Source organism: Aristolochia californica, unplaced genomic scaffold (genome assembly GCF_029961685.1).
Source record: "Aristolochia californica isolate CCGP_79_NKW_82.1479 unplaced genomic scaffold, dmAriCali1.0.hap1 SCAF_16, whole genome shotgun sequence".
NCBI lineage: Eukaryota > Viridiplantae > Streptophyta > Magnoliopsida > Piperales > Aristolochiaceae > Aristolochia > Aristolochia californica.
Window position 1 is genome coordinate 5,734,137 of NW_027181837.1, and position 17,154 is coordinate 5,751,290.

At 36.8% G+C, this 17,154-nt stretch overlaps 1 protein-coding gene across 1 annotated transcript; it reads right to left on the reverse strand.

The window, feature by feature from the left end:
* Positions 1–252: 252 nt before the first annotated feature.
* On the reverse strand, positions 253–15,986 carry LOC137953747 (probable ubiquitin-like-specific protease 2B). Its single transcript, XM_068801243.1, has 16 exons — positions 15,666–15,986; positions 14,321–14,661; positions 14,136–14,223; positions 13,993–14,042; positions 13,343–13,537; positions 13,189–13,264; positions 12,816–12,921; positions 12,559–12,633; positions 12,349–12,480; positions 10,634–10,834; positions 10,489–10,544; positions 10,310–10,403; positions 9,475–9,565; positions 9,249–9,368; positions 6,518–6,943; positions 253–1,232 (listed from the first exon to the last, which is right to left on the reverse strand). Exons 1-16 carry the CDS (start codon positions 15,826–15,828, stop codon positions 570–572), a joined length of 2,877 nt encoding a protein of 958 aa, XP_068657344.1. The 5' UTR covers positions 15,829–15,986; the 3' UTR covers positions 253–569.
* Positions 15,987–17,154: the final 1,168 nt, after the last annotated feature.

The following is a 17,154-nucleotide window of genomic DNA, read 5'->3' on the forward strand; positions in this document are numbered from 1 at the left end:
TAACCCTCATTGAATGATTTAGGCAAAGTGAAGGAGAACACGAGATCCTTGATAGAAATTACCTTTTCACATCTCTTAGATTACCAGAGCCACTCCTAAACTGAAGTGCAAGTACTACTACATCCACATATACTGGCTGCCTCTCTTTCAAGGACACAAGCATTATTACACATTCAAATAACCAAGAGCAGAAACGAGCCCCTTCCAGTTCTCGTAACATTTGAGAAAATGTTTGTCCCTAACTAGAGCTTATGGGTGGTTGACAAAAATTTCCCAAAAAGCCATAGCCACATAACCTTAATGGCAAGGAAGAAAGGCTGGTGGGTGATCGTTTCACTACCATTAAATCAGCACTAGAGTTCTGAGAGAGACCTGCACTATATTGACCTTCAGAAAAAGCATATTTTTACAAGGCTGACTTGATCACTACAACAATGACCAAAAGAATATCAATAAGCTTCTCTCTCAAGCTCGTGTGTATTAAGGAGCTGTACACCACATATGCACAAATAGTCCCAAAATCAAAGATGAATTGGGCAACTAAGCTGTAAACAATGAACTAAAAATTGTTATGTATTTGGATCCATTCCAGAACTACTCTGCCCTACTTCTCCTTCAATTGATGTTAGCTTCCTACGTTTGTGGGTCCGACTTTGACCAGACCCTGTTTTCAAATTGTTTATATCCATATGCTCCTCATCATGATTAAAATCAGAATTTTCAATTGGTTGGGTATCTTGACAGGACAAATCCACATTTTCCTGCCCGCAGATTAAATAATTCCCATGCTCTTTGTGTTCTCTAACAACGTCAGCTTCTGAACAATCTGAATCCTGAGAGTCTTTAACCACACAGTTATCCAGCTTCTCATCAGAGGGCAAACTGATGATACTGTCCTCCACAACCTCATGAGCATCAGCTGAAAGTGGCCTTAGCTTTACAAACTCTTGATGTTCATGTGGGCCAGCAGAATTTTTTACTTGTAGATGCTCACTAAGCTGATCAATCCCATCTTTGGGGGAAATGGGAGACCCACCATTTGATGGCACACTTACGTCCCTATCCTCGAGCACATTTTTTCTGGTAGCTGGATCTAGTGATAATGAGACCTCCGTTCCTCCAAAGTCCCTTGAGGAGGCTGTACACATTTCAGTTGGCATCCCAACTATCTGTTCATACTCTCCACTGTTCTCGGTTGAGCATGTCAGCTTCTCAGTAGCTTCTCTGTTTTCCTGCAACAAATGGTAGATAAGAAAGAAGAAATCACGCTTCAGGATTGATGAGCCATACATTACTGCATTAGCTTCTCATCTTACATGAGTTGATTACTAAAAATCGCCACCAATTCAGCTAGTATCTTTTGTTGGGCATTTTTTAGAAGTTTCCTAATTTTATAAACTATTTTGTTCCTAACAGTTACCTATTCTGTAGTGGTGTTCTATATTAAATCAGTACCATTTCATATTATAATTGGGACTTCTTCCCTTTTGTGATTATGTAGTAAATTAAGAAAGAGGTTTCATCAATTTCTACTTGCTATGTAAAAGGGCTCAGACATTTAGAAGCTCAGTAAGTTCCACAGAAAATTGAGTAGGACAACATTATAAAAGCCTACTCTTATGTCCTGAAGCTTTTGTTTTTGGAAAGTTGGTATTTATAGCAAAGAAAATCAATCACAAATAGGAAAACAAAAATTACTCAATCCTCAAACAACATTAGGAAAGGAGTTTCAAACCACTAGAAAGTGGTGAGAGATACCTTTAGCCAAGCATTTGAAATATGATAAGCAGCTCCCAAAGTGTGCTGCCATGATACATCAGGCTGATAACATAAGTCCATAATTTCCTTAAAAATGTAGACAAGCTGCCAAGGTGGAGGGCAGCTTCCTTTCATCCAGCTAATTACAACTGTTAGGTCTCCTTTAATTGTTACTGGTGAGGAAGAATTTTAGCCACAAGTTAATTCCTTAAACTGTTCTTATTTCAGCTTCCAGTGAGTCACAACTCCTATAGATCCTGAATGTGCAAGGACAAAACCTTCATGATCCCTAACCCACCAATTCTAGCTGGACCCAGGTTCCCCACTGAACTACCCATCAATGTTGAGAGTGTCAAGGCAGGCGCTGAGTTACAGAAAAGGAGATCCGTTTCCAGTGCTTTCTGATGATGACTAGAGAAGAGGAAGGGAAACCTTTGCATGGGAGTCAAGTGTACCTTTGTATATGTTTTAAGTTTTGAAATGGTGATGGCTTATTAATCGGCGAGAAATAATACAAAGTAATGTGAAGTCTTTAATCAATAGGGAAGGAGCCCCCTGATACAAGAGAAGGTCGAGAGACACCAAGAAACATCAAAGAGACTGCATAGTCTTGAATCTCCTCAAAAATGAATCTGAGACTCCATGGAGGCTTGGCTTTGCTTTTCATCTAGCTGATAACTGAGGCAGAAACCCCCCTCAACAATGAGGACTCAGTGAAGTTTTGCATGAACAGCTTCAACCCCTGCCTTGGCGCTTTGATTTATTCTTCCATTGAATCTGCATGGCCAAGTGGGCCTTCATAAGCCAGAAGAACCGATCCCTGATAATCTCTGAACACTCCAACACCATCAGGCCCTGCGCTGCCTTGAGCTACCATCAAAGTTAAGCTTGATAGAGCCCATGGGGGGAAGGGACCAGGAAACCAGCACCAGGGGATGAGGGCATTGAACGAAAATACGATCGTCCAATGCTTACGGATCGCTGACACAGGGATAGGGGGGAGGGCTTTATAAGCTTAAAGTAGCTTGCAAAATTTTTCCAATCAGAATTCCTTTGAAAGATGCTGATTTGTGGATTTTTTTTAAAGAAAGGATGCTTTCATTAAAAAAGCCAGAAGGCAAAAACATAAAAATGGCGGGGTTCTAACAATGAGTGATTGAAGAGAAACCCCCTCCTTAGCAAGGTAATCGGCAATACAATTAGCAGGACATGAGTCCAATTAGAAACAATGTCAAGAGAAAAGTTTTGAACTTCAAAGAAGGTAAAACCAATGCCGCCAAGGAGGCTCTTTAGAGCCCGAGCACCAAGAAATGACGTTACTTGAGTCACCTAATACATGAAGCTGCCCATGAAACTTGCCCCAGAAAATTAGCAAACCATGCCTAAGGGCATGTAAGTTAGCAGAAAAGGAGCCAGAAATACCAAGAGGGCCAGCATAGGAAGCAAGGATCTCCCCTGCAGCATTCGTAAAAAGACCACCAATACCTCACTGATGGAGTAGCCTCACTGATGGAGTAGCCGTCAAAGTTGAGTTTGATATAGCCCAACTCAGGAGAGGTCCCAGCAATCATAGGGGGAACTTTTACTGGTTGCGAAAGAGAAGCAACCTGAGCCCAATTGCTTCTAAGGCTCAAGCAATGGATGCCGTCAAAACTTCAACAGACATGAGCCAGGCGATGGTGTAATTAATGATACGAGCAGCACCTGCACGCCATGGAGAATAGGCTCGATTGGAAAGTCTTGGATTTGACTCAAGCCAAAGACCCCAATGAACAAAGCCAGACAGGCCTTAATCATAATTTTTCCAAAGAAGGGGAGAGGGGTTCCCAAGCCGAGATTGATAATGTTGTCAAGCAAGTTTGGAAAGCAGAGATAAAGGTTGAAGAACTTGAAAATGTAAGTCCAGACCCACCAAGAGAAGACACAGTGAATGAGGAGATGGTCCGAGGATTCATTTGCATTGTTACCTTCATATGTCCTGAAACCTTTTCCAGTTCATAAAATTCTTCGAGCTTTACTCTTTTTTTTTTTTTTGAAATGATGCTGAATTTTATTAAGAGAGCTCAAACGAGCAGATTACACGAGGGGAAGCCTTCCCAAACAATGAGAGATTGCTGGGAGGTTTCGAATTTTGCCAATTTATCAGCCAAAGAATTGGCTGATCTAGGAACGAAGTTCCAATTACAATGAATGGATGACACAATGTCAGCAATACCATCAGTGATTGGCCAATGGCACCAAGGAGGGGAGCTATCTTTTGAACAACATCTAATGACAGTCTTTGAATCGCCTTCAATAATCAACTTGCCATGGAGCTACTCTTTAAAGATTTGGATCAACTTGCCGAGCAGAAGAGCACTCACTTCAGCAATATTTGAATCAGCAATACCCACCGACCCTGCATAGGATAGAATAGGGTCTCCACTGTTGTCTTTGAAAACACCACCAGCTCCAGCCGGCTCAGGACAGCCTAAAGCACTGCCATCAAAATTGAGTTTAATGCAGTCGTAAGGGGGAAGATCCCAGGTGGCCATAACCGGATTCCTACGGCGGCCCACCATGTGCGTTATCAAACCCAAATTTTCTCGAATGGAAGACGCCTGATAGAGAAGCCAACTCCTTCCTAGAATGTAGCCAGCTCGAGATAAGGCCCACTACTTGAGAAGCTACATTATCTGGGTTGCTAGCCTTGGAGTTGAATCTCCGGTTGTTTCGCCCACTACTTTTTATTCCTTAACAATGGTGTTCTTTTAGAGCATTAACAAATTAAGGTTTTGGAAATACTTTCAAGGTCAAGTTAGAAATTGAGTACAGACAGAATCTGAAATTTCTTTCTTAGTCGTGCTAAGTGAAAACATAGATCTATTTTTTCCTCCCCAATTCTTTCCATTACAGCACCGAGGATTAAATTCAACTGAAGGAGACAAACTGTGCAATAGCCGCAAACACAAGAATTGCAAAGAAGATGCATCTATGATGAACAAAAATCCAAAAAACATATGCGATTGGAAGTTAAAATTCTTCACCAGATCAACACAGTGCTGAAGAATTTTTGGATTAAAGTTAGTAGCTGTCAGACTTTCTGAATACTTCATGACCACTGAAATATGGGAATGGAGAAACTCAGGTTTTGCAAGATATTAAACAGGAGTTTCAAAGTTATAATGGAAGCATGTTAATGCAATCTTAACCACAAGACAAGGATTATTGGAGCTTGAAGCCTTATGCTAATGCTTAAAAATTTTCAGCAACTCCCTTGGAGGGGGCCTTTGTGTAGAAAGTGACTCCAAAGTAATCATAGGAAGCCATAAGTAGGAAGTGGAGCCTCCTTGGCATCACTAGCAGATTGTTCATGAGATATTTGATAGTGCTTCAGGCATTGTTTGTAACAGGATTCGTGTACTTTATTCAGCAATTTCTTTAGCCAGTTCTTTAGCTAAAGCAAGAAGTTCTCATCAATATCTTGTTGTAACCTATCCCCAAGTGCAGTAATTCTCTTTTTGCTTGTTTTAGACTTCTTTTTAATAAGTTTTCTAGCTATGCAAAATAATAAGCAAAAAAAATTCAAGTCCACAGAACTAATCTAGTGCAAACAGATCATGCAAGTATATCCACAGTCCATTGTTTAGTAATTACACAAGCTGTGCCACATAATCACACACCCTTTTTCATCCCTAGAGGAGTTCCATTACGAGGATAAAAAAGGAGTTCCTTGGCTAAACAACAGAGTGCAAGTACCAAGATGAACTCTCAAATTAATTTTATTATGCAAATTAGTTTGTAACTAACGATAAAAAACAAAAACCATCCAAAAAAAAGATGATCAAAATGCAGGAGACCAGAAAGAGACCATTCATGGTTAGATGGCATTCAATAAACCGGAATTGCTCATTCCTTCCCAAGTCAGTGGCTGCTGATGCAGCCATGATGTCCTGGGAGCTTCCTATTTTAGTCAGGTTTATTCTCAAAAATTACTTCTGATGAAGTTATCTCTTCTTTATCAGGAGTTTCATATTTGACACAAAATTTATATCAGGTGTTTCCCATTCATGCTTGCGCAATTATTGCAAGCATTTCACTAGGTTAGATTAAGCAGCATTAGAAAAGGGACTTCATCGAATTTTCTCCTTGTTTAAAAGGTCTTAAGTCTGTTTTAAGTTAGTAGTTTTGCTAGTTAAGTATGAGTCCTAGTTCTAAAAAGTTCTTTTGCAAAAATAATGAGGAGCCTATACAAGCTCATTCATGTCCAGACAACACATCTTGTATTATTCACAATTAATAATGTTATTTTGTTCTCTGCAAGTCATATTCATGATTTGGATCCCCTAAAAGATAAATATACAAATCTAGGATAAACAATTTTCAATAGGTTTCTTAATTTTTTCTGATTGTTGATTACACATGCACAGGACACCCCCTTCCCCTGGCAAGACATGAACCCAAAACTTCACACTAGAAACCTTCTATGTGGTCATTAAGCCAAATACTCGATCTACCCAATTATGTTTCTCAGTTCTAAGTGAAAATTTAGCTTTAATATTTTTGCCAATTCTTCTTATGGCAGCAGCAGCAGCAGTATGAAAACTAAAAACCACCAAACATGACAAGACAGCAGTATGCATGGTTTAGTCCAAATACGTAAAACTGACTTGTCTGCATTTTCCTTTATGACAGTTTCAGATGATTTAAACAGACTGTTATGTTTGTAATGATGGAACAACATTTTTTAGATGGTCAGAACAAAGTCAGAACTGCATACCTCTAACATCATAAGAGCAGAACATTTTTGTGAAAATGGAAGCTGGCCAAAAGGTCTATCACAATCATGAGACTCTGTCGCAGTTGGAACTTCTTGGACAAGGAGTTCTTGCAAGACAGTTGTTTCCTTATCACTATTACAATGGACTGCGCCTAGAGGTATTGAGGATAGCAACTCTTTATTGTTACTTTGTACTTGATCCTCTTTTCCAAGGGGCAAGCAGAGTAGATCACCACATGCAGCCTTCTTTGGTAGACTGGATTGTTCAGACAAAAGTTCTACCACATGATCTTTCTCAGAGTTACCCTCATGTTGCTCAGGTGGTTGAACTTTTGAATGCTTATTGTCAAGAATTTCACACATTAGTTTCCGAATGGTTGAACGCTTGTGAGAAGCCTCGGCAGAAGGGAACCAGTTTCCATTGAGCTGCAAGGAAAAAACCTCCAACATGAATGAAGAACAGCAACTTAAAAAATATCAAAATTACGTGTTCAGAAAACTCTTCGAAGTAATGTAGCAAACCCAGTAGTGATATTTGCTCCACCATTCGACATGTTAGCTTACTTTTGGAAATAAGAGAAGAATAATTTGGACAATAAATCTATCTGTGCCTCATGAGTGGGTTGAAAGGAGAAAGGGACTAGATAGAGTAAAATAGGGGCCTGAAGATCCTTGTCACTGGTCATGATCCAATACAATCAAGCTGATTTAGTCAGTACTGGAGAGAATTGAATACAAGGTAATTTTTTTGGTGCATAATGTGTCAAATGCAAATCCGCTACTGTCATCTTTTCAGTATATCAAGACAAAAAACTTCAAAAAATATCTTAAACTGTAACAGAAGGAGAGGTCATCTAAATAACTTGACAGATAATCAGTGTGAACTGGAAAAATCATTTGTTCAATCAATCTTTTCGTTCTTTGCTTTTAGAACATTAATCTGTTCCTTTTTATTCTTCATTATTTATATCTCTACCCATTTGTTAGAAGTTCTACCTTTTGTACCTCTCACACTCTTGAGTCTAATGCAGCCAACTATGCTCACATTAATTGTCATTCTGTTATTGAATAAGTATTATAGCCAATGCTTCAACAACACCTTTTCTTTTTGCTGAAGATATCAAAGATCAGTATCAAGTCTATATAATAAAGTGATGCAGTCGTTTCTCAGTAGGAAAGTGTTACACGTAGTAAGTTTTCTATTATAAGGTAGATTCTTATTCAACAGGCTTTAGAAGTTCATATTATTCAAGTCTATAATTGTTATTACACTTTTTTTCACTTGAATTTTTACTAATAAGGACCATTTAAGGGAGGACATAATTATCTACAAGACAGTTAGAGAGCTCTCCTTTTTCCTATATCTAAGAATTCCCTGTTTCAAAATATCATACCACTTTTTTGTACTTGAACTTCTACTAAATGGACTATTAAAAGATATCCACTGCTCATCTAAAGAACGTTAGTCCCCTTTATCTTCTTCTCACTTGCTCCTCTGTATTTATCTTATCACTCATTTATTCTAATGGCATTAGAGCACTAGGTCATGTCACAATTTCTTTTTCTTCTTTTTCTTCTTTTTCTTTTGCATTGAAGGAGACTCAAAAATCGTCATCAATTGGTGTGCAAAGACAACATCCCTAGCGGCATTGGGACATGTTTTATGATATATGTAATTTAACCTCTTCTTTAAATTGTAAATGGAAGTATATTCCTAGATCAGCTAATCATTTAGCTAATGCTCAGGCTAAATTAGGCACTTCAGTCCAACTTCTTGTTGTGGAGGAAGGCCCTATTTCGCAAGGTATTGTAATTTCCTTTTTTAATAGCTTATACATCTTCATTCAAAAAAAAAAAAAAAATAGATGAGAAGAAAAAGGAAAGGTTATTAGAAGAAAAAGAGGCACTCAGACCTTGTTTTTCCTCTTCTTCTCTCTCTGGTTTTCTAATAGAAAGGTTAGTTACCTAAAAATCATGTCATTTTCAAAATAAAAATGGAAAATAGTACAGTTTTTAAAGAAAATTTATATTAATATATTTCTAAAAATATTATATTTAAGTCCTGGAGTAATTCAATATTTACACATGTGTTCCTATCTTTGTACCTAATGCTATATGACATTTTCTGTATTGCAAACTTTCTTCCTGTATTACAGGTCACATCCTCTAGCTTTTCTTTATTGTATTGAAGACATTTTACAGAAAATTCATCTCTTTCCATGATTCCAGTCCTCATCTATACATTTATTTACATCTGCTAACTCGGGTTCCCTCTAAGCTTCTAAAGTAGTTTATCTTTTCACCTTGTTTCTTGTTTCTGCACAAAAATACATCATTGCCTGCTGTTTTCCCTTGGTTGCACTTTCAGTTAACTTTCACTTTACTTTGGGTTTCCAAAGCAGACCTGTATCCACAGATGCAAGCTTTGGTGAATGATCAAAAGGAGCTCCCTTATCTGTATCTCCAACAGTCTATGTTGATCCCAGTAAAACACAAGTCTGGATCTACCATTTTGGATCCACCAGACATAAATCCAGATCGTTTAATAGTCAGATCTATATCCAAATGGGACCTGCTCATTTTAAACCCTAGGCTAGATAAAATGAAAAATCAACATGAAAATAAAAACTAAAGTACCCAAAAAAATTGACAAAATATCACCTCAGGAATAAAAAAGATGAAAAGCAGGTTAGACAGATCTCAGAAAACTGTTAAAGAAAGCATCACTCACAAAACTTGTGAACGATGTGATTTTGAAGGGACTGAAGTCCACCGGAGCTTCCTCCACGAACAGCTCCACATAATGGAGCAGGAAAAGTCCACAGTCAAATGAGTTTTCTTGTTGTGGTAGCTGAAGAACAAAAGAAATATCTGAACTACCATTTGATCCTAGTGAAAAATCCTTAAGGCATGCAGAAAAGAACTAACATCCGCCACATAAAAAATTATAATCAAACCTCCAGAGAGACAAATCTTAAGTTTGAGAACTTCAGTGCAAACTCCTCAGAAGATTCTCCATATCTTTCTTTCCATTCCTCCCACAGATAACTGCCATATGTAATAGTCAGAAGCTATAATGAAGAATTCAAATTCAAAGAAACAAAAAAAACAAAAAACAGTACAGAAGTTTCATATAGGAATTGCTACGAGGCCTGGGATTCAAGTCTCATGGGGACATACAGTGTGTAATATGTGATCTACATCTGTATAAAAAGCATAGTAAATCTATTAACATTCTAACAATAGTAGAAGGACTCAACGAACCAAGCCTCCTCATATCTCTCTCTCTCTCATCCCTACTTTTACATAAGTAACAATGAGACAGAAGAAGAAGAAGAAGGCGAGAGGAGAGGCGATGGGGGCATAGAAGGGGTTATGGTGGGGATGGCCTGAAACTCATGCTCTCTCATGTTTCCACTTTCTAGTCCCACCGAGACCACAAGTAATCACAGGTACTGGACAGGCCTAATTCTATGGCAAGAAATTCGCACAGAAATTATTGGGGCCATGAGTGATACACAATAACTATGTGACTTATTTTAATTATCTCTTCCAAAAGCGACTCAGTCAATAGCTCAATCTAAAACGACCACGTTATCCATGATTTTAACTTTCTTTCACCGAATTAAAGTTTCTGTGCGGAACTCATTTGAGTTAAAAAAGAAAAGGTTCAGTTAGAAGTTATCTTAATAGAAGGAACTTCTATTTGGGAATAAAATTGAAAAGACAGATGTGATAACTGAAGCAGGAAAAAAAAAGAGAGATTCTGGTTGTCAAGCAAGTAAAACTGACCTTTGAACAAGGTTCTTGAGGCCTCTGTGACTTCCTTTAATAGAATCCAAATGTAATATGCATGGTACTTTAGAAGTCTTTTCGATTTCTACATCTGTGATGGAACAAGAAAGGAATAAACAGGAAATAAACTAAATTAAAAAAAAAAAAAAGAGTGAATCAATTTGAAAGATGCTAACCTTTAAAATGAACCACTTCACCAAGATGGCAAACGACAATCAAACTCCAGTGAAGACTGCCATCAATTCTCATGCACAGTTATTAGCATACAAAAGGTGATTTTCTAACTACACCTAGAAGATGCACAAAGAGAAGTTTCCTTACTTGAAATTCACAGGTATAAAGATGTAATCCTTTTCAAAGATATTTACTTTTCGAGTCCATTTACGAACGCGGAGAAAAGCTGCTCTGCCTTCTACATTACTGCCTGGATTCTTGTCAAGATCTGCCAGCTTTCTGAAGAAAAAACTGTTAAAGAAGTGAAACCTACGTTTTTCCTCAGGTTGCATCTTATTCTTCAAATACCTGTCATGTTGGACATTCAAAACATCTGTTAAAAGAAATAAATTGTTGCACCAAATCATCCACCAAACATTTAGAAAACAAGAGAGTGTATGAGAACATCGGGGATTTTTCAGTAAAGTAAATAAAATAGTGGATTAAATGCAAAAAAGTTTGAATCTAAATGTATTGTGGCTTACATCTTTTCTAAATACCATTTTTTAAATTACACTGTAACCTAAACTCGACAGCTGGTTCTATGGTAAACTGTTGCCCCTTCTCCATATAATACTATGCATCCCAAAACCCATCATTCTCTCTCTAATTCCAGAAAGGAACAAAAATTTAGAACTAATTGCCTGCAGGAAATAACAGGCAATATCTTTAAACACAAGTACTATTACTGAACTACCATGTCTGTCTTTGGATAATACAGATTGTCTATAAATTGCAGAAAATTCTCAAATCATCATTTAAACATCTGTTAAATGAAATAAATTGTTGAACCAAATCATCCAGCAGACATTTAGAAAAAGAGAAAGTGTCTGAAAACATCAATGACTTTCAGGTAAAGTAAATAAAATAGTGGATTAAATAAAAATAAGTTTGAATCTAAATGTATTGTTGCTTACTTCTTTTCGGAAGGCCATTTTTTAACTTATATTGTAACCTAAACTCGACAGCTGGTTCAATGGTAAATTATTGCCCCTTCTCCATATAATACTAGTCATCCCACAAACCATCATTCTCTCTCTAATTCCAGATAAGGAACAAAAATTCAGAACTAATTGCCTGCAGGAAATAACAGGGAAGATCTTTAAACAGAAGTGTGAATTTATAGAAGAAGAAAAGAGAGAAGGGTACAGAGAACAGCAGCAAGGAGAGAGGGATCTCTCATGATTAGGGTTCTGGCGCCTAATCACCTTATATAGCTTTAAAAGAGTCTAAGGACAAGAATGCCCTTTTTTTATGAGAAAGTAGGACAAGAATGCCCCTACTCACTTAAATTTAGTTACACCCTTATATCTCTTTCACTACACCTCCTAATTACATGAAATTTAAACTACATAAACTATCAGGAATAGATAGGCCTATTTCTAGGAGGTGCATACAGTGAGAGTTTACTAAACTACCCTTCTAGAGTATTTTTCAAAAATAATTACTATTACTCAACTACCATGTTTGTCTTTGCATAATACAAATTGTCTACAAATTGCAGAAAATTCTCAAATCATCATTTAAACAGCAAATGTTACAGCAGGAGAAGTCTAGTGCATTTGTTTAATCTCGTGCAAATGTTCAAATCAACGTTTAAGCAGAGACAATTAGAATTCTCGATATCAGACCACAGTTGTCTTATCAATAATCAACATTTTGTTAACAGAGAAGTAAAAGTAGTCAACAGTATTAATGAAATTCTGCAGCTTATATGCAAACAGTTAAAGTGAAGGCATAACTGAGTAACACAGTAAAATATAAAATATGCAGCAGGATGTAATTATGACAGATCACAGAAGAAATCAAAGAAAGAAACTTACTTAATATAAAAATCAATAATTGTGTCATTGATGAATGTCTCTGGCTCTAAAAGCTTAACATCTCTCTTACTGAAACAGACAGCATCTGGATCTCCTTTAGGATACACAACATCTTCACAAGGCTCATCGAAACTGTACATTATGCAAAGTTAATTTGGTTGAGCAGACTCACAATAGAAAAGAACAAAAATACTGTGCAATTGCCCTCACTCAGTAAAGTAATGCTGCAAAAGGAACATGTTGTTCTGCCCCATGAAATCATCCACCTTCTTCACATATCCAGAACTGCATTAAAACGACAATGGATTAATATCAAACAGAATGTCAAGTAAAGTGTCAAAACAAAGTATCAAAGATCTTGAATGTATCACCATTTAGAAATGAATACAAATGATGCCTTACAAAAAAACCTGATCACTGATCACATGTACAACAGATGTAAAAAGCAACCAATGTACAGAACTTACTTTGGAAAATTCCATACAGACTTGTATTTTTCAGCTAACATTGTGATCTTCTGCTCTTTCTCAAACCACAGGTGGTCACTAACAGCAAATGCAAGTTTCATAATGCCTAGAGAATCGTTCATCGAGTCAAATTTTTGGTATCAAATACTGAAAGAAAAATGCATTGTTTCAGAGATATAAAGAGCAGCAACAAAATTACCACAAGAAGAAGCAGGGAGGGGGCAGAGAGAGCGAGAAAAATAAATTTTCCAAGAAAAAATTAGATAGTTATAGGAGCTAAGAATTCAAGATTTACAACACACTTTATAACAGTATGGAATAATTAAAAACAAAATTGAGGATAATATTTTAAGAATGAAGGTCAATGGTCCACCTGAACTGTCATGACCATCCTCAGCTCCTACTACAACAATAGGTCTGAGTAAAAGTTTAACTGAAGCGATTTCAACCTGAAAGATGAAATTAGTTAACATAAACATCTAAACAAAATACAGGAAAAATTAGCTCAGAGGAGTCAGGGGACCCACACTTTCACTCCACTGAGAGCCAATATGAATAACATCATCGAGTGCCCACTCGAAACTAAATGAGTTGCCATCTCCAGATGAAACAGGATCCTCAAGTTTAATGCAGTCAGCGAAAAAAGCCAAGCGAGGATGCATAAAAGTTCTATCTCCATATGTCAGATAATCGGGGTAAATACAAACTTCTGTGTTCAGTTCCTGTCAAAGGTTCCAAGAAAAGGCCATGAACCACATAATGAAGAAAAAGAAGTAGACCATTAAAATAAATAAAAAATAGAAGCAGAACCATATCCCGGAGTTGGAAAACAATAAAAAGCATATTATATTTTAAGTACTCACAAGCCTGTGCAACATCAACAAAAAAACTTCCATATTTAGAATTCTTCAAGAAATATGAAGTTTTACCTTCCCCTGTACAATGTCATTTTTATATCTATATACTGCTTAGTAACATTAATATAACACCGGCCTGCTTGTGCCATTAAGTGGCCAATTACTAGCATCATCGCTTTTAATTACATCTTCTTCAATGAACACCAGAGCCCTTTCCATGAAAAAAAACCCCACTGGAACAAAATTTTCATAGAAAGCTTATCTACAGATGTCTCTGCCAATTCAGTTTAGACATACTGCACACAGATTAGAGATGTTACCATTTCCGTGTAATCAGGACAAAAATTTGAAGTGTAGTGCTCCATGCTAGCTGGAAATATGAGAAGATATAAGAAGAAGAAAATATCAAGCACCAAAAAGACATGAAAAAAATAATGGAAGTAAAATAAAAATAAAAATAAACCTCTGTTTTCTTCAAAATTGGAAGCAGAAGATGGAGAACTTGATCTAAAGCTCTCATCGTCATCTGAAATCACATCAGCTTCATTCTTCTGCCATGGTTCATAAAAAATATATAAATTTATGAAAAAAAATTTGAAAATCAAAATACTGAATAGGTCCTTCTTGTGATAATAAAAGGCCACATACACTTGAATGCAATCCTAGTACAGCGCCATTCAATTGTTTAGTACATTCAGAATGTCCATGCATACGCAGACCACCCTCTTCAAGCTTTTCTGCTCTCGAGCATCTAGGGCTAAGATCACAAGGTGCCAAATTATCATCACTAATTTGACCAAGTTCATCATGGTTGCCAGGTGCCAGAATATCATCCAAAGCAGAAGTTTCTTCCTGGAAAGTAAAGGCCCTTGCAGATGTTTCCATAGGAAATGTTTGTAACTGCTTTGACTTATGAGATCCATTGCCTACATCAATATTCACACACAAGACACTGCTGATCCCTGTCTGCTGAACTTCGCCTCCCTGAACTACAAAAGAAAATCCAAGAGAGAAAAATTAGAGAATAAAACCTCCCCTGTTTCTTTGTGATTGATACTAATCTCCCATGTCCAGGACTGTTATAACTTAACTCCAGTTTCTTAAGAAAATGTATCATTTACAAATCACATTAGAGAGAGAGTGACTGTGTGCATGTGTCATGAGTGAGATGGGGAGAGACAAGGAGAGAATTTCAAAGCTCAACTACATGGTTTTAGGTTGGGATTTGTATCTATTCAAAAAACAAACTGCAGAAACTCTTGAAATCTAGCACCCATACTGACCTTCAGCGCCATTTTCTACTACCAGATAAATGTACCTTGCTGAATACTCTCATGATAGATATACAGGACAAAATTCGTAGTTTTTGAAATAAACCTTTTTGGCTCATTCTTCTCCTACTTTCCTCTAGCATTTACCTCTCAAGAGCCTTAAAAATCTTAAGCGTTACATATTAAAAGACATTCCAACATATCAGTTCAATGAAGTATTGAAAAACTATTACATAGCAATCTTTTTATAAATTTTATGAATCATTGGTTTTCAAATTGGACCTCAAATTTAGACAGCTCTGCCAGCAGGAAGTTCCGATAACCGGCTGCCAACCACCTTTAACGACTCACAACTAGCACTGAACGTCTGCGAGAAAATTTATTTTATGCGTATCTAAAAGCAATAATTTAACAAGGAAGGAAGCATTGAGATGAGATCGACTAATACAAATGATACTCTCAGATACACATTTAGACCATTTATTCACAGAATCTAGAATCTGGATACAAAACAAATATGACACCTAAGCCTTCACATTACAACAATTAGACGTAATTTATCTAAAAATGAAAAATCCCAAAAAAAGAACAACAGTCAAACTGAGTTCCCCAGCGTAATGAATCAGGTCCCTCAAAATTATCATCAAAACTAATACTCTGAAGAACATGCAGGCACGATCAAAATAATGAACACTATAAAATTCAAGGATAAGCAAACTTACACGCTCGAAGAAAATCATACTTCGTGACCGGAGATTTCTCCAAGTTAGGGTTTCCGGATAGGGAAAATTTACGCGTGATTTTGATGGACTCAGCTTCTACAACATCGTCATCCTCATTGAATTCATAAACAGAAAAATCTTTCTGAGAAGAGCCCCGCATCATGGAACAACGAAAAATAGACAACACGCCCGAATTACCAAACCAAACAAGCAAACCTAGAGCTGACACAATAGCATCCCTCTCCGCTAGCGGAACGCTTCCAAGCTACGGAAATGGATAATCAGACGAAGTTTCCGGCTGCCAGATCAACAGCAAAGGTATCAGTCTCGCAGAGAGAACGGGCGGGTAGTCGGTACAAGAATCGAAAGACTGTCCCTTCCTGCCGATCAACCAGAATTTATTTTATATACGTTAAATGGCGGAAATACCCTATTGTATGCCAAGAATGACGCGGAGGTTTATTCAAATTTTGCTGATGAATGAGAGAGATCGCGAGATGGTTACCCCATGGGATATTGGGAGTCTACAAATGAGTCAAACAGTTCTGCTTAATGGACGATCTGGATAAAGTGGAGCCGTCAAGCAGGAGTCTTCGGCAACAAGTAACGCTCCGATACTGTGACTGGGCATCACAATAAAATCGCCAGGTGAAATTGAATTTTAAGTATTTAATTATAATTTTTGAAAAAAAAAATAGTTTGGAGCTATATCACCATGCCAAAATTTCCTGATTAAATCAAGTTCAATTAAACCCGGTTCTTCAATCAAGTCGAATAAAATGAGGTTCAAAAACTAATTAAATTCGACCCTTCAACCAGGTTTGGCTGAGTTACCTTGCAGACTTAGCCAATCCTATCCAATCTTCTACAAGTTACCAAGTCACATGAGAAAAGTCTCAGGTTTACCCATTTCTAAATTTTAATGATAACAAAATTTAAATAAAATAAGTTATAAAATTTGAATTTATAGCATTTGTTATATATTTACTTCAAGTGGCTATATTACAAAGTCTATGAAGAAGAACCTACAAATCCAACACAAGACAGTAGTGCTAAAATGAAAATCCAATAATATTAAAGAAGCACCTTGGAGAGGAATGAAGTTTAAGCCATCAAGTTTTCAAATTTCAAGTATGAATTTATTTTTGGAGCATAGAACATGCAAAATATTTTTTAAAATCATATTTTAAAAAATTCATTAAAATATTTTTGAACTTTTCATACAATTACAATTGGCCTAAATCATACTATGTATTTTATTCTATACAAGGCAAAATTGCATGATTAATAAACCTATATAAGGCTTTATCGATCATACATGGATAACAAATTTCCGTTAGTGTAAAGGATTGATTGACCAACCTCCGTGGCATAATTGGTCATAAAAAACGTTACGTATAGAAGTTATAAAGCATGATCGATCAACCTGTGTAAGACACGATTGATCAGTTGAAGACCTACCAGTGCAGCGTATAAAGACTTGATCTAT